The sequence below is a fragment of the Natator depressus genome, chromosome 3 (assembly GCF_965152275.1).
Source record: "Natator depressus isolate rNatDep1 chromosome 3, rNatDep2.hap1, whole genome shotgun sequence".
Lineage (NCBI taxonomy): Eukaryota > Metazoa > Chordata > Testudines > Cheloniidae > Natator > Natator depressus.
The window spans coordinates 96,412,725-96,436,402 of record NC_134236.1 but is presented as its reverse complement, the minus strand read 5'-3'; the positions used below and the strand labels follow the sequence as shown (position 1 = coordinate 96,436,402).

General features: G+C 42.0%; 2 protein-coding genes across 5 annotated transcripts in view; one reads left to right on the top strand and one right to left on the bottom strand.

Annotated features, from left to right (window-relative positions):
* Positions 1-2,570: 2,570 nt before the first annotated feature.
* Positions 2,571-20,740, top strand: HDDC2 (HD domain containing 2). The gene is made up of 6 exons (XM_074948373.1): positions 2,571-2,716; positions 5,204-5,325; positions 9,803-9,905; positions 11,862-11,930; positions 15,882-16,020; positions 17,612-20,740. The coding sequence occupies exons 1-6, from the start codon at positions 2,645-2,647 to the stop codon at positions 17,707-17,709; spliced, it is 603 nt and encodes a 200-aa protein (XP_074804474.1). The 5' UTR covers positions 2,571-2,644; the 3' UTR covers positions 17,710-20,740.
* Positions 17,031-23,678, bottom strand: part of TPD52L1 (TPD52 like 1) — a 90,790-nt gene continuing 84,142 nt past the window's right edge. For 3 of the 4 annotated variants that reach the window (XM_074948369.1, XM_074948372.1, XM_074948371.1), the window contains one exon: positions 20,685-22,176. In XM_074948369.1, the coding sequence (XP_074804470.1) occupies positions 22,042-22,176 (135 nt within the window). In that variant the 3' untranslated portion in view covers positions 20,685-22,041. Of the gene's footprint in view, positions 17,461-20,684; positions 22,177-23,678 lie in introns of those variants that run through there. The other variant, XM_074948370.1, reaches the window with a different exon arrangement.

The window sequence follows — 23,678 nt, the reverse complement described above, 5'->3', positions numbered from 1 at the left end:
CCTATATCTCCCTATGCATTGTATAGGGAGCCTGTGTACACTTAACTCAGGCTTAGTGGATCCCAGTGACTTTCAAGGTGCCTAAAAGCATTGCAACATCCCTTTGTGGATCGAGGCCTTAGTCCTTAAGTCAGCCTTGACCACAGAGACTCCTGAAACAAGCTTCTAGATTTTGAATCTCTGAACAGATGCAAGAACATGTATTCCCACAAGGTTTCTGCCATTCCCCTCTAGTCCCACTACAGCAGAGGTGGGCAAACTATGGCCCGCGGGACCCTCCTGCACAGCCCCTGAGCTCCTGGACGGGGAGGCTAGTTCCTGGCCCCTCCTCTGCTGTTTCCCCCCTCCCCCACAGGCTCAGTGTGCCACTGTTGCAGAACCACGGCCTGACCCAGTGCTCTGGGCAGCGCGGCTGTAGCACCACCAGCCACTGGTGCTCCAGGCAGCGCGTAAGGGGGCGGGGGGGGGGGGGGATAGAGGGCAGGGGAGTTCGAGGGTGTGGTCAGTGGTCGGGGTTGTGGATGGGGTCAGGGCGGTCAGAGGGTTGGGAACAGGGGGGTTGGATGGGGCAGGGGTTCCGGGGGGCAGTCAGGAATGAGAGGGGCGGGTTGGATGCGGCGGCAGGGGGCAGTCAGGAGTGGGGGGTCCGGAGGCAGTCAGGGGACAGGGAGAAGGGGTGATTGGATGAGGCAGAGGTCCCAGGGGGCAGTCAGGAATGAGAGGAGGGGTTGGATGGGGTGGGGGGGCAGTCAGGGGTTGGGAGTCCAGGGTTGGTCAGGGGATGGGGTGGTGGATGGGGCAGGAGTCCCGGGGGGGCTGTCAGGGGGTGAGAAGCAGGGGGTCGGATAGGAGGCAGGGGCCAGCCCACCCCTGGCTGTTTGGGGAAACACAGCCTCCCCTAACCGGCCCTCCATACAATTTTGGAAATTCGATGTGGCCCGCAGGCCAAAAAGTTTGCCCACCCCTGCACTACAGGGTTTGATATAAATTTTCCCTACTTAAACACAAGGATGACCTTAGTGATAACGTTACCTTTCATTGTACGTGAAGAACACTAACCACCACCAAGAATACCACCAATACGCTAACTTCAATATTAAATAACCAGTCCCAAATCTAAAGATACCCCCTTTCTATTGTCCCAGTTGTCTTCTGCCAATTTAGATGTTCCCAGGCTCCCAGCCGGCCTACTTATCATGTAGTCCAGAGTCAATTAATTGTATAGCCACTCCTAAAGTATCCAACACTGGACTGTAGTTTGAGGATTACACCCCACACTTAATGCTGACATATACTAGACTGTCATGAGCTTCTCCCCAGTCTTGGTGCCAAGACTACAATGTAGGGCAACCATACATGAGAAGAGTCCAGTTTTTCCCCACATCCTGTCTGAGCCAAAACTCTGACGTGCATAGAATCCTAAATATTTTAAGGCCTGGGCATCCTGACTGGCTTAAAGAAACAATGCAGTAATTACCCTCACTGGCACAAAGATGAATTAAGCCCTACCTCTGCATTTCTGTCTATTAATGCCCGATGGGTTTGATTAAATTAAAACAATGTATGTAATTAATTTTCTCAGCCCTTTTTTGTCCTCTTTGTCTACTCTGCTTCTTCATGTTGTAGCTTTTTTTTAGAGCAAACACACACTAAGTAATTAGTAGCTAGTTAGTTGCAATTAACTCACTCACTAATTAACCATGAGCAAGAGAGAGGGTGCTGAAACTTCCAAGGCAAAACTGTACAGTATTTCCAAAGCAGCATTCTCCACATGCCTCACACCACAGCCAAAGCAAGCAGTATGTCCCCAGTTCTCCGTCCTTGGACTTTCTGCAGTGAGAGATGGGGATCTGGTCTGACTATGGCTTCTACCCAATTGACCATTTTCTCTTCACTCGTCTGGCCTGACTCTTATTACCCAGGTTTCTAGGGATTGTATTCTGGAGACAGGTTTCAGAGTAGCAGCCATGTTAGTCCGTATCTGCAAAAAGAAAAGGAGGACTTGTGGCACCTTAGAGACTAACCAATTTATTTGAGCATAAGCTTTCGTGAGCTACAGCTCACTTCATCGGATGCATACTGTGGATTCCACTGAATGCATCCGATGAAGTGAGCTGTAGCTCACGAAATCTTACATTCTGGAGAGAGTTCACTTTGGTTTAGTTTAGTCCATTCGCCACTGCTGCGAGCTGCATGATAACGCTCCGTTATTACACCCTTGGAGCTTTTCTGCAACGCTCTCCTTTGGTTAGGGCTGCAACCTTTCCCCCACCCCCTTGCTGTTCGCTTTCCCGGCAGATCGGGCAAAACGTGCTCAGCCACTTCTGAGGGCCGGGAGAGCGAGCCCAGAGGCTCACCGGCCCGCCCCATCCCTGCACTAGGGCTTGGCGCGTCTCGGCCATTCCTGGGCTCCCCTCCCCGGTAGTCAAGGCAGCAAGGTCCCGCCGCAGCGGGCGGCTGGGCCAAGCGCCCTTCAGCGGGAGCGGGGGGGCGGAGAAGGCGCCGGCGGGTGCTACAGCTCGCCCGGAACAAAGCGGCAGGGGCGGGGCTCGGTCCCCCCGGCAGCAGCAGCAGCAGCCGCCCCCGGGAGGCGGCCTCCGCGAGCCGCGCTGCTTCTTTCTCGGCCCGCTCCGCCGGCAGCCCCATGGCCGCGGCCCCGCTGGGCGGCGCCGCCGGGAGCCTGCTGCAGTTCCTGAGGCTGGTGGGGCAGCTCAAGGTGATGGGGCTGAGGGCGGCCCGCAGGCCGGGGGGCGACGGGAGGCCGTGAAGAGCCGGAGACAGGCCCTGGCCACGGGGCGGGAAGCCCAGGGGCCGGGGAGGGGCCGGTCGGGGGCGAGGTTTAGTTCAGCCGCCCACCCACCCGGGCGCGGGATGAAAACCAAACCCAGCCCGCCAGGTACTGGCTGCGTGACTCGCTGCCCGCCCTGGACTTTTGAGTTGGGCCGCGCCAGGTGCCCGCTGGAGTCAGTGTGCGCGGTGCGGGCTGTCACCCCCTTGTAGCAAAGCCGGGGCCGGGCTCCGGAGCTGCCCCGCCAGGGAGGCGGGAACTGACTGGGCCAAAAGCCCCAGAAGCGAGTGGGAGGCAGAGCTGAGGCTAGAATTTGGGAGCTCTAGGTTCCCAGCCTTGTGCTCAGTTTACCAAACCCTGGTGCCTGCTTTCCTTGTCAGTTAATAGACCCCCTGCTGCAGGATCACACTTGAGTCCACATCCCTTCCTCCATCGACTCCCATTTTAAATGTCAGTAGGTAGGTCTTTTCTAGAGCCCTTGAGCTAAATGTCAGTGCAAGTCTCTGGATAAAAAACTTAACTCAGCCTAAAAAGAAAAGGAGTACTTGTGGCACCTTAGAGACTAACAAATTTATTTGAGCAGAAGCTTTCGTGAGTTACAGCTCACTTCATCGGATGCATTCAGTGGAAAATACAGTGGGGAGATTTATGTACACAGAGAACATGAAACAATGGGTAAAAAGAAAAGGAGGACTTGTGGCACCTTAGAGACTAACCAATTTATTTGAGCATGAGCTTTCATGAGCTACAGCTCATTTCATCGGATGCATACTGTGGAAACTGCAGAAGACATTATATACACAGAGACCATGAAACAATACCTCCTCCCACCCCACTCTCCTGCTGGTAATAGCTTATCTAAAGTGATCATCAAGTTGGGCCATTTCCAGCACAAATCCAGGTTTTCTCACCCTCCGCCCCTCCCCCCCACACAAACTCACTCTCCTGCTGGTAATAGCCCATCCAAAGTGACCACTCTCTTCACAGTGTGTATGATAATCAAGGTGGGCCATTTCCTGCACAAATGGCCCACCTTGATTATCATACACATTGTGAAGAGAGTGGTCACTTTGGATGGGCTATTACCAGCAGGAGAGTGAGTTTGTGTGTGTGTGGGGGGGGGGGGGGGCGGAGGGTGAGAAAACCTGGATTTGTGCTGGAAATGGCCCAACTTGATGATCACTTTAGATAAGCTATTACCAGCAGGAGAGTGGGGTGGGAGGAGGTATTGTTTCATGGTCTCTGTGTATATAATGTCTTCTGCAGTTTCCACAGTATGCATCCGATGAAATGAGCTGTAGCTCACGAAAGCTCATGCTCAAATAAATTGGTTAGTCTCTAAGGTGCCACAAGTCCTCCTTTTCTTTTTGCAAATACAGACTAACACGGCTGTTACTCTGAAACAATGGGTGTTACCATACACACTGTAAGGAGAGTGATCAGGTAAGGTGAGCTATTACCAGCAGGAGAGCGGGGATGGGGGGGGCAGAGGGGCATTGCTGACACATGATGGCATATATCACATTGGTAGATGTGCAGGTGGACGAGCCTCTGATAGTGTGGCTGATGTGATTAGGCCCTATGATGGTGTCCCCTGAATAGATATGTGGACTCAGTTGGCAACGGGCTTTGTTGCAAGGATAGGTTCCTGGGTTAGTGGTTCTGTTGTGTGGTATGTGGTTGCTGGTGATTATTTGCTTCAGGTTGGGGGGCTGTCTGTAAGCAAGGACTGGCCTGTCTCCCAAGATCTGTGAGAGTGATGGGTCATCCTTCAGGATAGGTTGTAGATCCTTGATGATGCGCTGGCGAGGTTTTAGTTGGGGGCTGAAGGTGATGGCTAGTGGCGTTCTGTTAGCAAATACTCACAAGCAACCACAGACCAGAACCACTAACCCAGGAACATATCTATTCAGGGGACACCATCATAGGGCCTAATCACATCAGCCACAATATCAGAGGCTCGTTCACCTGCACATCTACCAATGTGATATATGCCATCATGTGCCAGTAATTGCAGAGATGGAGTAAAGATTAATTACAGTAGTTAATGTGTGACCAATGCTTTGAAGAGGTATAGTGCTATTTAAATGCTGAATATTATTTATTTATACTGAATGCGTGTGGGCAATCAAGCTGAAATGGTCTCTGAAAGCTGAAAAGGACAGATTTTCTGGTGGTGTGTGCTATGTGTGTAATATATTGCAATAGACTCTTGTCACAGGATCAATCATCTGTACTTTCAAACTAACTGGCTTTGTAACATTTATTTTTTCACTAACCTTGAGGCTTCATTTATGCATGAGAAGGAAATGGTTACCCTTAATGGAACAAATTTCCATTGGTATCTCTTAAGCTAAATTCTTCAGAACGTTTATTCAAATGTTTTATATTATTGTTAAAACTTTCTCCAAGCAGAGAGTACCACGGACAGGCTGGGTGTACAGGAATGTAGAGAAACCAGAGAGTGTATCGGATCATATGTACAGGATGGCAGTCATGGCTTTGGTAACTGAAGATAAACAACTTAATAAAGACAGGTAAGAATACTAATGGTGATGATCAGGCCTGTCTCGAGATTTGGGAACTGAGAACTAAATATTCATCACACCCTGGCAAGGAGTTTTAGAATACAGAGGGGGAATCAAAATTGATATTTTTTTCCATTCTTTCACAAGTTGCTATGTGCCTTCTGGAGTTGAGGACTGAGGAATTGTTTTATTAGCTAAAAGTGGAGGCTTGGACAGGCTGCTAACACAGAATAGCTTCCAGCTTGATTTCTCTCAAGAGATGTACATAAGAAGGCTGAAGAATCCCGTTCAAAGAGGAGTTTGAAGTGCATGGTGAAGCAAAATCCATATTTTATGTAGCTTTTGATAGAGATTCTATTAACACTTGAGAGAAATAAAAAAATTGTAATTAATTTAGCGTATAAAGGAAAACATAATTAGCATTGTATCACCTGTCAAGAATGGTACAGTATCATATTTGCTTTGTCACCTTCCTGAAGTGATGATGATAGATTTCTATAACTTGGAACTCATCTTTTCTAATGAAGCTTCAGGAAGTATAAACCACTTTAAATCATGTTACTGACACTGACTCCTGCACTGTCCACCACAGTGGTCCATTGGCCTAGCAGAGAACATGCATGGCTACTTTCATAACTCAGAAACACAGGGCCTGATTGTCTACTGCCTTATACATTGTGAAGTTATTGACATCAGTGAGAAGTGAGAGTGAAAAGGTTATAAAACAATAGCATCATAATAGTAGCATTTTAGACTTGCTTTGCACAGGTGTCAATAACTTTGAGGTGCAAGGCACTGTAGAATCAGGCCCAGAGAGTTGAATGACATGGCAGAAGTTCCATAGCCAGTTTGTGGCAGAGGTGGAACAGATTCTTGATTTTCTCTTACGGGCTGGGGGAGAGCTGACAGGTGCAGAAGAACACACCGTGTGGATAGAGGCATCCCTTAGGAGACACTCTGTTTACGGGGACACTCCACAGCCTAGTGAAGAGGAGAGGATAGAAGTTGACAAAATACAGATAGGAACTGAAGAGAAACAAAGGGAAAAGTCCCATTCAATTACATCACATGGAGGCAGACAACTAAATATTGACAAATTTTATAAGTGCTTGTATACAAATTCTAGAAGTCTAAATAGTAAGATGGGTGAACCTGAGCGCCTGGTATTAAATGAGGATATGGATATAATAGGCATCACAGAAACTTGCTGGAATAGAACGTGGTAATACCAGGGTAGAAAATATATAGGAATGGCAGAGTAGGTCGTGCTGGTGGGAGAGTGGCACTGTATGTGAAAGAAAGCATAGAGTCAAATATAGTTAAAAAAAAAAAGGTAAATCAAACTGTACCATAGAATCTCTATGGATAGACATTCCGTGCTTGAATAATAAGAGTATAGCAGTGGGAATATACTACAGTAGAACTTCAGAGTTATGAACTGACCAGTCAACCACACACCTCATTGGGAACCAGAAATATGCAATCAGGCAGCAGCAGAGACCAGAAACCCCCCCCCCCCACACCCCAGATACAGTACAGTACTGTATTAAACATAAACTACAAAAAAAAGGGGGGGAGGGAAGCAGCATTTTTCTTCTGAAGTAAAGCTTCAAAGTTGTATTAAGACAGTGTTCAGTTGTAAACTTTTGAAAGAACAACCACGTTTTGTTCAGAGTTACGAACAACCTCCATTCCCGAGGTGTTCTTAACTATAGGTTCTACTGTACTGACAACTTGACCAGGGTAGTAATAGTGATTGTGAAATGCTCAGGGAGATTAGAGAGGCTACAAAAACAGAAAATGCAACAATAATGGGGGATTTCAACTATCCCCATATTGATTGGGAACATGTCACCTCAGGGTGGGATGCACAGGTAAAATTTCTAGACCACAAATAATGACTGCTTCTTGGAGCAGCTAGTGCTAGAACCCAAAAGGTGAGAGGCAATTCTTGATTTAGTTCTAAGTGGAGCATAGGATCTGGTCCAAGATGGGCAGTAATAGTGACCATAATGTAATTAAATTTAACAACTCTAGGGTGGGGAGGGAGGAAGGGGAGATGTACCAAAGAAACCCACCACAGTAGCATTTAACTTCTAAAAGGGGAACTACACAAAAATGAGGAAGCTACTTAAATAGTAATTTAAAGGAACAGTCACGAGTGAAATGCCTGCAAGCTGCATAGAAACTTTTAAAAAATTCTATAATAGAGGCTCAAACTAAATGTATTTTCCTGCCTCTCTTCTCCTGCCCCTCCCAGGCCCCAAAAAAGCAAGAGGCCAAAAAACCCCCAAAACCATGGCTAAACAACAAGGGTAAAAGAGGTGGTGAGACCAAAAGACATCTTTTAAAAACTGGAAGTCAAATCCTACTGAGGAAAATAAAAAGGAGCATAAACTCTGGCAAGTCAAGTGTAAAAGTATAATTAGGTGGGCCAAAACAAATATGAAGAGCAACTAGCTAAGGATACAAAAACTATTAGCAACATTTTTTTGACTGGCAGGCTTCCTGCTTTTGATGCACTTAATCAGTGGGGCCACTGGATGATTGAGGGTACTAAAGGAGCACTCAGGGAAGACAAGGCCATTGGGGAGAAGCTAAATGAATTCTTTGCATTCGTCTTCACTGCAGAGGATGTGAGGGAGATTGAGCCATTCTTTTTAGGTGATAAGTCTGAGGACTGTCCCAGATTGAGGTGTCAGTAGAAGAGGTTTTGGAATAAATTAAACTGTAATAAGTCACCAGGTCCAGATGATATTCACCCAAGAGTTCTGAAGAAAGCCCAATATGAAATTGCAGAATCACTAACTGTGGTATGTAACCCATCACTTAAATCAGCCTCTGTACCACATGACTGGAGGATACCTAAAATACATGCTGATTATTAAAAAAGGTTCCAGAGGTGATCCTGGCTGGTAATTACAAGCTGGTAAGCCTAATTTCAGTACCAGGCAAAAGAAATGACTAAGGGGGAGAGGGGAGTGATAGTGGTCTATAAAACCATGAATAGTGTGGAGAAAGTGAATAAAGAAGGTTTATTTACTCCTTCACATAACACAAGAACCAGGGGGTCATCCAATGAAATTAATAGGCAGCAGATTTAAAACAAACATAAAAAAGTACTTCTTTGCACAACTCACACTCAGCCTGTGGAACTTATTGCCAGGGAATGTTTTGAATGCCAAAAGTATAACTAGGTTCAACAAAGAATTAGATAAGTTCCTGGAGGATAGGTCCATCAATGGCTTTTAGCCAAGATCATCAGGGATGCAACTCAATGCTCTGGGTCTCCCTAAACCTCTGACTCCCAGAAGCTGGGACTGGATGCACTTGATAATTGCCCTGTTCTATTAGCATGATCATCACAGTAGTATCTCAGTGCATTAAGCAACATTACTAACATCGGTCACGTTTTTCTTCTCATTCTTTCCCTGGGGGGGAAGAGCGTGCAGTGGAGTGTTTTGTTTTGGAGTTTTTTAAAAATAAAATATACATTTTTCCCCCTCCTCTTCCTCCACCCTTGCCACTATAGGTATATGCTAGAGAAGGCAAAGTGGGGAAAAAATGTGCCATGCATGTAGATTGGCAGGTGGTGAGGTTTGTGATCATTCTTAGATTCTGGGGGAGTTCATTCCACAGTCTTTGGTTGGATCCTGAGAAGCTCTGTGTCCTGCAGGAACAAGCTTCACCCTTATTTCATTGTGCCAGAGGAATGAATGAACTTGAAGCCAACTGAAAAATCAGACTTGTAATACTTACCCACCATTGTAAAGTGCTTTGAGATCTACAGGATGTGGTCAGAGCACAAAGCATCATTGACAGCCAGATTTTTTTGGATGAGATTGCTACGGCACAGAGAGGTTCACTGACTTGGCTGGAAGCCTGTGAGCCCTAGTGCGTTCCCTAGATCTGTGTTCTAGTCTTGCAACTTGCACTTACCTTGCTGATTGCTTTTAATGCTTTTTACTGCACTGTGTTAAAGAAAGCTGGGCTGTGCCATGACCATGAGTTGCTAACTTAGCTACATAATATATGTGTATTTTATCAGGTGGCATTTTGAATTTGGCAGGGCTCCATATATCTTTATACTTAGTAAATGCAAACATTGTTATCATCTGAGTAGTGTATAATGTCCTTAGCTTTTATGTGGTAGGGGTTGGTAAATGATCTGCTAGGTAACTACACTGTTGTCACTTAGTATCTTTTGCTTTCTTCCTCCCTCCTTCCCCTCCCCCCCCCCCAAAAAACCCAAAAACAAAAAAAAACCAAGGCTTTTTGGTTTTGGATATCTATCCAAATATCATTTCATACATAACAGTAACTAGAAATTGGGATTCAAATATACTATGGGATAGAAAATTATTTCACTAATACCGATCTATTAAATATAAGGGGGAAGGGAGAGTTTATCAATACTGCTTATTAATAAACAAAGTGTAACTATAAAGTTTATTGGCTAATCATGCAGTGTTTCTCTCCTTATCAGATGTGTACGACTAGCTCTGGTTCATGATATGGCTGAATGCATTGTTGGAGATATAGCACCTGCAGATAACATCTCCAAAGAGGAGAAACATCAGCGAGAGGAGGTTGGTATGGTTGTAGATGTAGTTTGGTACTCTGTAGAACTTTGTAAAGGCTTTGCATTTTATTTGTAGAGGTGAACAACTAGTTATTGGGGAGACCCTCAAAACAACATAATACAGAACATGTATTTGTGCATGTATGCCCAGGAGTAGCACTACAAACCCCTGCTAATTTGACTTGTCTAAGTAACACCACAAAGTGCAAGATAATAAAAAGGAAGTTTTTTGAAAGAACCCAAACATTAGGCACCTGCCAAATGAATTGACTGGATTTTCAGTAGTCTGAGATGTTAGTGAAGTTGCTCGTGTATGTCCATGCTTATTTTCTGGGGAGCAGAGGTACAGGTCAGAAGAGAGAGGGACAGATACTTGACACATGGCACTAGACCAGTGGTTTTCAAACTTTTTGTATTGGTGACCCCTTTCACATAGCAAGCCTCTGAGTGTGACCGCCCCTTATAAATTAAAAATGAGGTGGGGGTAATTTAATGTAATGGGGGATCGGGGCTGTCAGCCCTCAGAGCTGACAGCTCATGACCCCCATGTAACTGCCTTGTGATCCCCTGAGGGTCACAACCCCCAGTTTGAGAACCCTTGCACTAGACACTTCCAAAGTATCATACAAACTTTACCTGATTATTCTTACCGTACCCCTGTGTGGCAGGTAATCAGTGAGCCTGACAAACAAATGCAACTGTCTGAGTACATAATCTTTGACTTTAATAATGGCCACAAACATATCCATTAATCACAGTTTTGTCAGTTCTGGCTCTCTGTGTTATTTAAAGCTAAAAGAAAAGTTTTCCTACAATTACAGCTAGAGGGCACCACCTTACTTGATAATCTTTTCCAACGGATACAAATAAGTTGTTTAAAGAGTCTAAAAGAAAAACAGTCTTACAGTGAATTCTCTGCCACTCTTATGCTTACCTTTTTATTTAGATTTTTAAAAAAAATAATTCTAGCAATATGTTCCTGGTGAAAAGAAGATTGGACTTAAAAGATTAAAGGGCTGTTCAGAGTTCTTTAAACGCTATCTTTATTCACTGTAACATTCACTGTTCTGTTCTACTGTGTACCTGTTTGGAGTGTGCTTTTTTAAAAAAAAATAAAAATGGTTTCCCTAATGCCTGCTGGGAATGTTTCTCCACTAAGGGCCAGACTTCTTAATGGCATTTAGGTGCTTAAAGAGGCAGGTAGGTGCCTAATAGAAGTTTCAAAAGGGCCTAGAAAGCTGTCTGCATCTTTAGAATACCAAATACCGATAAAAATCTGGCCCTAGGTGCCTGGTGCTCATCCTGGTCCCATTAAAGCAAATAGGAGTCTTGTCATTGATTTCTTTGGGAGCAGGATTGAGCCCTAAATAGTTATACTTCTGAAGTGCTATCTTTGTATAAAATAACACCTTGAGTGGCAAGTTTCAACGTAACTGTATATTGGCATAAAACTTGGCCTTTCTTTTATTGTTTGTTTGTTTTCAATTAGGACCTAAGTATTACTGGGGAAACAGAGTAGGACTCGAATGAAATTGATTAGTTGGAACAACATGCAAAGAGGATCCGCTGTTCATACCAATAATTTGGTATTGCATCAAAACAGTGTTAAACTGTATCTGGTAACTGGGGTCAGTGCTCTGGCACCTGAGTTTGTTCATTTTGCTCAGAGCTCATTTCTAGATTACTGGAGTCAGTTATTGGATGGTGCTTTAGATTATTTTCTGCTGCTTGGGGCTAGTCCTCTACAATTTATTGAGCAGGTCTGGTGTGCAGAAATTATTTTGTATCCATTGCTTTTATTGTTCCATCAGCGGAGTTAGTACTGTACGTGTTGCAGCTGTGGAGCGAGAGATGATTCAGTGTTTATGCAAAGGTGGTGGTGGACAAATTGTTTTCTGGAAAACAAAGGGAAAGATATTGTATTCAGATAATGGCCAAATGAAAGCAGGAGTCTGTCTTTCAGGCAGCTATGAAACATTTGACCCAGCTGCTATCAGAAGATCTGAGAAAAGAAATCTATGAACTTTGGGAAGTAAGTATACATCACTTGATGCATTTATTCCACATTATTGCTTGCAACAGGACCAACAGATTGTCTTATATTCATGGTGTTTGGTGCCTACTGAAGTTCATAATCTTTATTCTAAAACCTTTAGAGCAAGATGGGTTTGGATTTTTTCTTTGGGGGTATGTTTATATGGCAGCAACTTTCTGAACTCTTTTTCATAAAGAAAACAAAATAATTCAGTATAATGACCCAAATTGTGCTCTTATACCTGTGTAGCCCCACTGCATTCGAGGGATTGATTTACATAACTGAGGGTGGGATTTGTCCCAGCATGTATACTTGGTCAGACAGTGCTGTTCCATAAGCAACATAACCTTAAAAAGGACTATGGTTTTACCTTTGACAGTGTCTTAGATGAGAATTTCAACTAAATGAAAATATGAATTGGGAAGTAATACAGTGAAATAATAGGTGATATTTGAATTAAATTAAAAAATGATCATGTTGACCTGAAAATATCTTATCTTTATACTAGAGCAGTGGTTCCCAGACTTGTTCCGCCGCTTGTGCAGGGAAAGCCCTTGGCGGGTCGGGCCAGTTTGTTTACCTGCCGTGTCTGCAGCTTCGGCCGATCGCGGCGCCCAGTGGCTGCAGTTTGCTCTGCAGGCCAATGGGAGCCGCTGGAAGCAGCGGCCAGTACGTCCCTTGGCCTGCCAGGGGCTTTCCCTGCATAAGCAGTGGAACAAGTTTGGGAACCACTGTACTAGAGAATCTGTTATACATACAGAGGTGATCTGCTAGGATATTGTGATCTTGCAAAGAGACCTCTTGCTATTTGGCTAAGATCTTGTATTATCGGCAAGTCAGGAAACATTAGGCTGCTTTCTCCAAAAATTTGTGTTTGGAAAAAAAAAATAATAATGATATATTTCCGCCAACATATGTTTCCATTATATAGTAACTTTCCCTCACCAATTTTCTGCTTTTGTATATTTTATTGTAAGCAGGTAGCTGTGAAGCCTTGACCTCTGTAACCTGAGGCTGCATTTAATACTGACATTCTTACCTGTTCCACTTGGATTGTATTTAAATAGGTTTCCAGATATTTGAAGACAAATTCTGCCCGCAGTTATATCTCCATTGACTTTAATTGAGTTGTATTGGTTTAAGTGACAGCAGAACTGGATTTTTAAAGTTACATTCCAAAGTTAAAATAGTGAATCTGGGAAAACTGTAGTTAGTATTCATAAAATTAGCCCTTTCCTTTAGCTTTTTTCACTGGAAAGCTCTTCTAGCAGAGAGGCAGGAAGTCATTACAGAAAGAGTTAAACTATACCATGGGATTTCTCGCATCTTTTTTTTTGCCTTGGGCTCCTGTCCCGACTTGTACAGGAGCTGATTCCCCATCCCCACTAACCTAACTACAGCACACATTAGCTTTTTACCTTTCTCATTAAATATCATTTCTCATATGCACACTTTTTAGTTCATATTGTTAGTTGTATTATTTATTTTTGTTTCTACTTTCAGGGTAACTTAATCAGCATGGGGTTTCTTGCATAGGAGTGTCGGTGTACCACACTGAAAATATACACAAACCCTAGCCTTCACTGCTGTTAAGCAGCTAGTTCTATTTAAAAAAAAAAAAAAATCTGAAATATTCAATCAAAAATCTACTCTCAGTTACACAAAGGCAATACCATGGACTTCAATGTTCCCTATGGAAAGTGAGAACGAATTAGCACAGGTTTGAGCTGGGGATAGGGTGGACAGGGTCTGTGGAAGATCCTCCCATAGCTCTGACAGTACAGTTGGTACCTGACTTGTGACATCCTCATTAGCTTGGTCCTTGAGCCGACCGTCACTTGTTTCCATTTGTGCCAACCGGGTGGATGGTTTTGAAGCATGAAGAAAGGGGTACCAGAAAGAGACCACCAAAGCTGTTTTCACTTTGTAACCTAATTTAGGATGTGAACGTAACTCACTGGAGGCAAATGAGGACATTAGCACACTGAGTTACTTCCCTCTTTACCCACCATGATAAAGTTATCATTTATGATGTTGCCAAACAAAAATGTGAACTTTACTGACAAACAGAATGGATAAAATGCAGAATATGAAAATAATAGGATTAAATAGATTCACGAAAATAAGAGGCAGTGGTGAACAGCATTTTAAATTAAAATGTAAATTGAAGAAAAGCCCTAGACTTCAAAAAATCTTTTGAAAAAAATGTTAAAATGAAGACTTCAAATCAACTAATAATTAAAGCTTAATTGAAATTTCAAAATGTAATTTGAATTCAAATTGATTCTTACGCTAGTATTTCACTGCCATCAAAATCCAGATCCCCGAATTTGGAACCTACAGCAAAGAACATAATAAATGTGCAGATTTTTAGCAATATGGCACACATCCAGGTAAGCATGACAAGTTCATTATCTGAACACAACTGTGCTGGAATTACAAATTAGGATCTTGCCATTAGGCATGACAGCTCTACTATTGTCTTGTTAGAGGCAGGAAATGATGTATATTAATCAGTGTTCATGCTTCCCAAATCATGGGAACTAGAAGTTCTATTTTAAGGGCTGAGAGTTCCAACAGTAGCCCGCTTTCCTCTTTGTTTGTTTCAAGGCTCTGCCAAAATAGGCACCTATTTTCTGGTCAGTAGGTGAAATTCTGCTTTCACTTGTGCACAGCTCTCATCAAAATCAGTGGGAGTTGTTGCACGCAATTGAGAGGGGGCGGAAATAGCAAGTAAATCAAAGGACTTAAAAGGAAAAAAATAGGAAGAGAGAGAAATACATTAGCAGCTCAGACAGATTAAGCTAAAATGATCAAGAAGGAATGACAGGTTTAAAAAATACCTTTTGAGAACAGTGTCAAATACAAGGAGCTGGATAACAAAATGGAGGAAGTAGAACCACTGGTGTAGGAAGTGGACCCAGATATTACAGGGATAACAGAAACCTGATGAAATAGTAGTAATGACTGGAGTACAGTTATTGAAGAGTATTTGCTGTCCAGGAAAGACAGAAGTAAAGGTGGTGGAGTGTAATGATGAGGTAGACTGTAAAGAAACTAGAAGTGATGGAATAGATAAAAGGGTCTGTTTGGGTCAAAATCACTGGGGAAGAAGGCTGCCAAAGGCTCCCCTGGGATAGTGCTTTGGATATGTTACAGACCCTCAAGATGTGATTTGGATATGGATAGAGATCTCTAATGTTTTAATTAAATAAATACTACTGGAAGTTTTATAATTATAGGACACTTTATTTCCCAGCAGTAGATTGGAGGGCAAGTGCTACTAATAATGGTAGGGCCCATATTGTCCTGCATGTGATAACTGACAGATTTTTTCACCAGCTAGTCACTGAACCAACAAGAGGTGATGTCATTTTAGATTCAACCTCATAGAGAACTAGTTGTGGGGGATAATATTGGTCTAAGTGATCCTGAGCTAATTCAATTTAAACTAAATGGAAGGATAAACAAAAATAGGTCTGCAACTAGGGTCCCTGATTTCAAAAGGGCAAACGTCAAAAAATTAAGGGAACTAGTTAGGGAAGTGGACTGGACTAAAGAAGTCGAGGATCTGAAAGTGGAGGAGGCATGGAATTACTTTCTCAACGTTCCAGAAGCTCTCTGAAGCCTGCATCCCAAGGATTTTTAATGAATCTGTAAATTTTGGGGTTTCTTTATGTGAGCTCAGATTCAGCAAAGCATTTCAGCATGTGAATAATAATATCCCTACTTAGTAAAGCACATAAACAAGTGTAAAGTCTCATGGAACTTAAGCATGTGCTGAAATGTTTTGCTGAATCAGAGCCTTAAAAAGACATGAGGTCTACTGTACTCTTGAATATCTGTGATACAGATGAAGAAATGCTAAGTCTAAGAAAGGGCTTTTAGTTCTGGCACTGTGTGTTCCAGCATAGCAAATCAAATCTCTCTAATTGCACATCTGTTCAGGAATATGAACACCAGTCTACAGCAGAAGCCAGATTTGTAAAAGAGCTGGATCAGTGTGAGATGATACTCCAAGCATCTGAGTATGAAGAGTTGGAAAAAATGCCTGGAAGACTGCAGGACTTTTATGATTCAACTTCAGGTATGAAATCTGATTTTTGTAAACGAGAGAGAGGAGTGTCTGAATACCAGTGGGGCCTGATTCTTGGATTTAAAGTGGCGGGTAGGTGCCTGAGTCTCCTTTACATCGCTGTCAGTAAAGAGGCCTGAAAGTGGGGATAAACTACATTTACACATTTAAAGGCTCTTTACATTGTAAGAGCGTGTGAAATAGTCTTAATGTAAATGAGAATCGAGCCTAGTGAACAGGTTGCTTCAAATGTGCTTGTATTGTGTTTGGTTCCCTTCTATAGTATTTACTATTGTTCATTTTACTTAATCTCTGCAAGATAAGGGAAAATAGATAATTTTATATAAAGAGTTTAACAGTAATGAAGGGCTGTGTTCAAAAAGAGAGAGAGCTCAACTTGTCTTGAAAAATAAGAACACAAGAATAAAAGAACCGGCACTATATAGTTAGACACAGTGTCAGTGGAAAGACTCCCATTGGGTCAGTATATAGAGGGGGAACATCAGAATGAAATATTTGGAAGTGTAAGTGGTAACTATATCCCTAGCTGTGATCTTACTAGTGTTCCTACTTCCAAACTCAATATTGTGAAACTGGAGAAGCTACCCCTCAATCAGTGAACCTGCAGTTTGATCTGGTGTTTCTCTTTCCAGAAATGAAATAGATTCTTATAATCAAATATTCTGCCCAATCATCAGACAAGTTTAAATTTAAGCTTTGGCTGCCAAGCCTTTACCCAAAGATTTAATTTTTTCTCCTGCCAGGGAAGCTTCAGAAAGTCTGTATGCAATGAGTTTTCTTGGCAACTGGCCTGCATAACATACCATGAAACGTGCCTGGTTTACACGTCATTATGGCTCCAGTTCAGAAAAGAAATCATGTTCTTATGCCATCACGATTCATAGGTTCTAGGGCAAGAAGGGTAATATTACCCCTGGTAATTGTTCCAGTGATTGATTACCCTCAGTGTTCATAAATTATGCTTTATTTCTGACTTTGTCTAGCTTAAACTTCTAACCATTGCATCTTGTTATACCATTTGTTCCCTATATTGGTACTTACAGATGACCAAGTCACCCCTTAACCTTCTCTTTGTTAAACTAAACAGATTGAGCCTCTCACTGTAAGGCATGTTTTCCAGTCCGTTAATTGTTGTTGCGGTTTTTCTCTCAGTTCTCTCCAGTTTATCTTCTTGAACTGTGAGCACCAGAACTGGACACACTTGTCCAGTAGCACGAGTTCCAAATCCAGAGGATAAGATGGAACGAATGCCCATTGACTGCAGGGAGATTTAAACATGAGCCTTAAGTTTAAATACGATCTGAATCAGGGTCCATAGCATGAATTTTTCATATTCAGACTCTTGTTCCCTCCAAATAGTGTATGGATCAGGACATACTCTGGGGAAATACTTGGATGAACTGTTGAACAGTTGCTCTTCTATAGTTATTCCTGAAACAACATAGATAGTGTTCACAATTAAAGGGAGAACATATCTACTAATAGTTTCTTTTGTGATATAATAGTTTGTGCTTGGAGAAACAGTATAATCTGTTACATAAAGGGAAATAAAAGCATGATAATGAATTTTCTTTTTTTACAGGAAAATTTAATCACCCAGAAGTAGTCCAACTTGTGTCGTCCATTAATATGGAAAGAAATTCAAAAATAGCTGCTACAACAAGTGAGCCACCCTCTTGAGGCATTTTACTCCTTCTAGTGTTTTGCTGCTACAGCATCACTAAGTTTTACAGGAGTTTTTTTTCTTTCCATTAATTGCTTGGAATCTATGGAAAAATATAGATAAGCAAAATAGGATAAATTTTGCATTTGATATCATAGCCCTATTTATACTGTTTGGCATCCTGTGTCTTTTTTTTAATTTGATGCAACCTGTTTAGTCAATTGCTTGACTCAGTTTTGGTTCATCATGAAATACAGTAGAACCTCAAACACCAGCGTTACGGACTGACTGGTCAACCAGACACCAATGGAGACCAAAAAAAAAAAAAAAAGCAAATATGATACTGTGCCCATATTGCATCTTAAAGGTAGGCACATCTGGGCTGCCTGTCCCCACCCCTATGTGTTGGGCACCTACTCCCAGGTAGGAGTTGAAGATATTGAGATGTGCAGGCAAAGCTGTGAGCCACTGCTGCCAGCCGAAGGCAGCTGGAGCAGAAGCAACATTGGGGTCTACGCTGCTTTCACCAGCATCCTTCCCTCCCCGCCCCCAGTCGGGAGGGGGACAAGCTGGCCTGGGCAAGATGCTGCCTCTGGAACTTGGCCTGGAGGGTGAACTGCTGGAGCCAGAGCTATGAACAACCTTTATTCCCAAGGTGTCCGTAACTTGGAGGTTCTACTGTATCCTCAAGAGACCAAATAACCAGTGTTAGTCCAATTTATGGAAAAAGGTTCCATATGATACCAGTCTCCAAGAAGCCATCTCATGTGGCATTGTTACATTTACCTTACATGTGCTCCCAAAGTTACACTCCAAATGCTATCTTTTTATACATTATTTACAAGTAAAAAGGTCATCTAAAACTAGATTTAACCAAGCTGCTTTCTACCTTGTTTTTCCAGTACTATGGTATACCCCTTAGCTCTGGCCACATGCATTCCAGATACCAAAGGGCATGATGGCACCACCTGAGTTTGTACTAGCATAGAGCAATCAGATGTCTTGTCCTATTCCTTTGGGATATTCCAGTACTGGTCTGTGAGAATAACTCCCTACCTGTTCCTATGGTAAAATGATCATATGTCCTGACCCTGCCAACTTTTCTACCTACTTAAGCCAAAGTTTACTCTATCCTATAATACTTCTGCATTAGAGAAGAGGATTATAGTAAGTAGCTAATGTAAGGGTATAGGCCAATTTAGGCTATATAACTATTTGGTGCTATTGTACAAAACATTCTTAATAACCACTACTTGTTATCTTAGAAACAAAGTCATAATTTCCTTGTTTAGCAGGGTACGGCTGCAATACAGTCACTTTGTTATATATCCAGTGGTACCTATTCTGCTGAGAGTAAGTTAACTTTTTCTTAACAGCCACAAAACACCTTGTAAGGTTGACTGGTGCCCCTGCACAGTCTACTGAAAGGGTTGCGAATTTTGACTGGATGTATTCCTGGAGCCTTCTGGCCAGTGCTGGGGATGGTATAGGTGTACATATAATAGGTTGGTCCATGCACGCTTCTATCTTTGGTGTGCACTTAGTGAGCTCAGCAAAAACAGCCAGCATAATCACAACCACTATACAGGGGAATAAGGCCCCATATATGACTTTTTTTGGCTGTGGCCTGTTCAAGAATTTTTTTTTAAAAAGAGCTGGCAAAGTGTACTCTGCCTTCTCCTGTGGCTTTGCTCAGTTTCTGAAGCCCTCAAAACTTTGGTCTGAGACTCTGCATGGAAAATTTTTAGGCCAAATACATTCACCATGCTAAATATTTTTGATGAGTTTAACTTGATTAATCATTTCTAGTGTGGGAGTGCCTAGGGGACTCCACCAGGTTGGAGCCCTATTTTACTAGTGAATGGCAGCAGTTCCTTCTGCCAAAGAGCTTGCTGTCTAAAAGAAAAGATGTAAGTGGATGAAACAAACAAGCGGGTTTGGAGAGGAACCAATGAAAACCATAGGAAGTTTTAAGACTGGCTACAAAGTGTGCACCCACCTTATCTAATCAGCAGCAACAATCCCCCCCCCAAATTTAGCCTAACTAACTATCCAGGGTAAATCTGAAGGAATTCTGATTCCAACCACAGATATCTCAGAGTCTAGCAGAAGAGGAGTCTACCTTTATAACAGTTCCTAACAATAATTAGGAAGCTAGGGGTATTTTTTTCCTTCTTTCTTTCCCAAAGATGTATTGCTGTGATAAATACACTGAATTAGAAGAACGAACTTAACTCCAGCCTGAAGGCCTACAGCAATGTGACCCTGTCTTCTACTTACTGTTGCACTGCAAATCTTGTGACTCTCTCTTACAGTCCTAGACCCTAGAGTCATGAGAATACACCAGAATCTGATTTCAAGCACTCATAGTGGGAGGGGAAGGCTTGAACATGTGAATCCTAAAGTTGAAAAATGAGGAAGTAAAATAATTAAATCCAAATGGATTTAAAGAAAGAATTTCATTTTTTTAAAATCTGGTGGATTATTTTTTGCTCTTAATTTCTGGAATGCTTGGGGTAGACAATACCATAGGGATGTCTCAGTTGGCTACCACTTTGTTAATAGTTAGGAAAAGAGGCTAGGGAGATGTTTTTAAATATGCTGTTGAAAATCCACAAAATTTTTGGGTATAAAAATGCCATTCTAGAACTCTTGCACACTGTGCAGGTAGCAGGTACACTCCTATTTGAAATGGCTATAATAAAGCATGAATTTTATCAGGTTTATATGTTTCTAACTATTGATAATGGGGGAAAAATAAACCCAATTTCAGATAGATATTATAAACTGTGTGGGTGGCCCAAACCATCTGTCTGCAACTTTTTTTTTGTATTTCCATTGTAACATCTTATTAGAACAAAACTATTACACGGGGCATCTTGCTAATAAAAACACACAAGGCAGACACACTCATTTTAAAAACTCATTTACACAAACGAGAACTTTTTTTTTAAATAAAAATTAATGCTGCAATAGAAACTTGCAATTTGTCACAATTTTTTTTAATGTGTTACACAAAGAGCAAATTAAATCACATTAAAGAGGCATTTGAGATGTGTTCAGAATCAACTTGTCACATGGGAGAATTTTAAGTGTAAGAAATTAAAAACACAACAAAAAAAACAACCTGTAAAAACCACTTTGATACAGGATTTTCCTGACAAGCTTTTAGCAAAGCCTAGGATACAGAATGGCTAAAGTTGATTTGAAGCTTTGCAGTATGATGAAATTAAAGAGGCCTATTTTAAAAGCAGGCTAAATTCCTCTCTCCCCTCCCCCACATTCATGTTCATACTTGATAGGCTTGTGCTCATCTCAGTCTGGGGAACCAGGCTGCAGATTAGACGAAGTTTTCTTTTGCTGCCACCAATGGCTGGCTGGCAGACAATACTATAATAACCTTACTGTTCCTTCTCTTAAAATGATGCAACAAATCATGCTGCATCTAATTCAAGAGATGATTGTGGTTTCTTGGGGATTAAGCAATTAACATTCAAGGGTCTGAATTATGCCCTGAAGTTCAGTAACACAGGACAATTTGGCCCAGTCTGAAGCACATACTCATCCAGTGAGATGGTATGGAGCCAAACAGGTACAGTTTGTGTTTTTGGTTTAATACTGAAATTGGTTCCCAGCATCAAAAGTCTTATCAAACAGCAAGTACCAGAACATGTTTTTCAACTGTAGCGTTTCCTGCTCTGGGACAGTAACTGTGATCAACTTAGTTTGCATCTGAATAATTGGGTTCCTCTTTAGGAGAGGAAATTCAAAGACAGACTGCGGAAGTGAAAAAGGAATAGAGGCTCCAGTATAACAACAAATGATTCTGTTTGACTCCTTAAGCAGCTCAGGTCATGTTTGTATGCTTCTCAGTAAAGGGCATAGTATAATTTGGTGGACAGCTGGTGGACAGGCTATTGCTGGCAACAGAAATCCTTGCACAGTCCTAGACCCATCTGTCTGCTGTGTCACTGAGAGGGGTTACATCATCAGTGGAAACATGCATACTAAAAACACATTCAGTCCTTTAATTAAATAAATAAATAATCAAACAAATTAACAACTGGACCAGAGGTGTGGAGAGAAAAATACCATAAAACAAGAACTGTTTGGTTACATTATAGAAATTGGAACATTAAGAAATGATGGTGTGTGCAATTTCTATGGAGTATAAAAATGCTTAATGGTAAGAATACCAATACATTTGGAAGAATAACGACAGTATCACATGGGTGAGGCAGTTTTCAAGAGGTTACAAGTCTCAAGCTGGCTGTGGAAGGGAAGCATAGAAAAAACTATGGGGCTAAGTCTCACCAGGTAGGATACAGCTGGCCACAAGGGGCTACAGTCTAACACTGAAGTTCCTCCTCGTCGTTCTCAGGAAGCGGAGTGCCTGTGATAGAGCCCCGAGTGCTGGCGTGGGCAGTAGAACTGAGAACTTCTTCAAAACTCCCCCCACTGTGGCTTGTCCCTCCAACCTTTGTCTGAAATATGGCAAATAAGTGAAGAAAACAGTGATTTTTTTCTCATTCCATTCTGCTTATTTCCCTTCCCCCTCACATACTCAATGTTTTGTTTTAAAAGGAATTTGACTTACTTTCCTATGGAGATAGAGGAAGTGTACGTTCTCATACCCTGCAGAGTAGGTAGCACTTCAAAGCATACAATGGGCTTGTGTTCAGAGCTTTTGATACTTTTGTTTTTTTAAAAACAACAACATTTTAAATATCAAGGCTGAGCTTTTCAAAGCTGCCTCTGGTATTTGGAAATTAAGTGCCTATTACATTAAATGGGAACTGAGCATCCAAATCATTTAGGTGCTTTGAAAATTTCAGCCTTAGTATAGGGGTGTATGTTGTTGTTTTAATGAGTATGTTTTGTTTATTGTATTTCTCAGTAGGACTAGATTCTTCTTCCCTTTAATATGTTGAGTTGCAGCTCACTGTGTTATTAAAGCAACGGCTCTCTCTGCAAAATAAGGTACCATTCAGTGTAGGTAACGGTGGCAGAATTGGGCAGTAGTGAGTAGATGTTGTTACCCATTGAAGTCAACAGAATCAATTTGATAACTGGAGAAAACAAAGCGGTGTTAAGGGCCTTTAAAAAAATCAGATCCAAGTTTGTTTAAATTTACTTTCTGAATAAATTCTGAAGTAAGTCCCATGAATGAGGCACCTGAGGGAAATGCACAGCATCAACCTGTCTCCAGAGACATGGATTATGGAGAAACAGTGAGTGTAAGAACTAAAAATAAGTAAGTAACTATGTATAAAACTGCTTTGAAGCAGCATTTTCCTGACAAGATTTTAGCAAAGGCTAGGATGTTCAATCTGTAAATAAAGCTTTGGCAAACCCTAGCACATTTGTCCCCTCATCTCATCCAAGCATTTGCTTTCTTTAACCACTCCTCCGCTGGACAAACAGCAGATTTAGACTTAATTCAAGGCAGCAATTACTAGTTTAATTAACATGAGAGTGTCCCTTAGTTCTGAGTTGTGGCCTTGGCAGCACTTCTGCAAGTGGATTCAGGTCTGTGGATAGAGCGGGATATTTTTACCCCTTTCTACAGCTGAAATAGCATTTCCAGACTCTCAGCCACATGAATGCTTAGGAAGATTATTATAATTAAATGTACTCTGTGTCCTTTGTCTCCAAAGGGTTAATCCCATGTAATCCTTTGTTTCATTTGCTGATACATGATGAAGAACAGGATCAGCTTGTCTAGTTTGAGAGAGCTATAAAATAAGGTACAGGATTGTAAGTACCTTGCCCAGAGCAATACAGGCCACAGCTGGAAAATCTCTATGAATTCTAGGAGCATTTACAAAACATTCCCTCTTTATTGATATTTGCAAATGGTAATAGATGATGTTTTAAGAAAAAAAAACAACAACATTGGCTGATCATAGATATGGAGACATGTTATGAACAGGCAGCAGTTGCTCCATGATTAAGACTGCAACTGAGTTTCCATTATAAGCCTTAT

Excerpts from the sequence above, each read along its gene's own strand:
- HDDC2 (XM_074948373.1), top strand. The coding sequence starts at position 2,645 with ATGGCCGCGGCCCCGCTGGGCGGCGCCGCCGGGAGCCTGCTGCAGTTC. Across the intron at positions 5,326-9,802 it reads AAACAACTTAATAAAGACAG|ATGTGTACGACTAGCTCTGG; the intron begins GTAAGAATACTA and ends TCTCCTTATCAG. Across the intron at positions 9,906-11,861 it reads AGAAACATCAGCGAGAGGAG|GCAGCTATGAAACATTTGAC; the intron begins GTTGGTATGGTT and ends TCTGTCTTTCAG.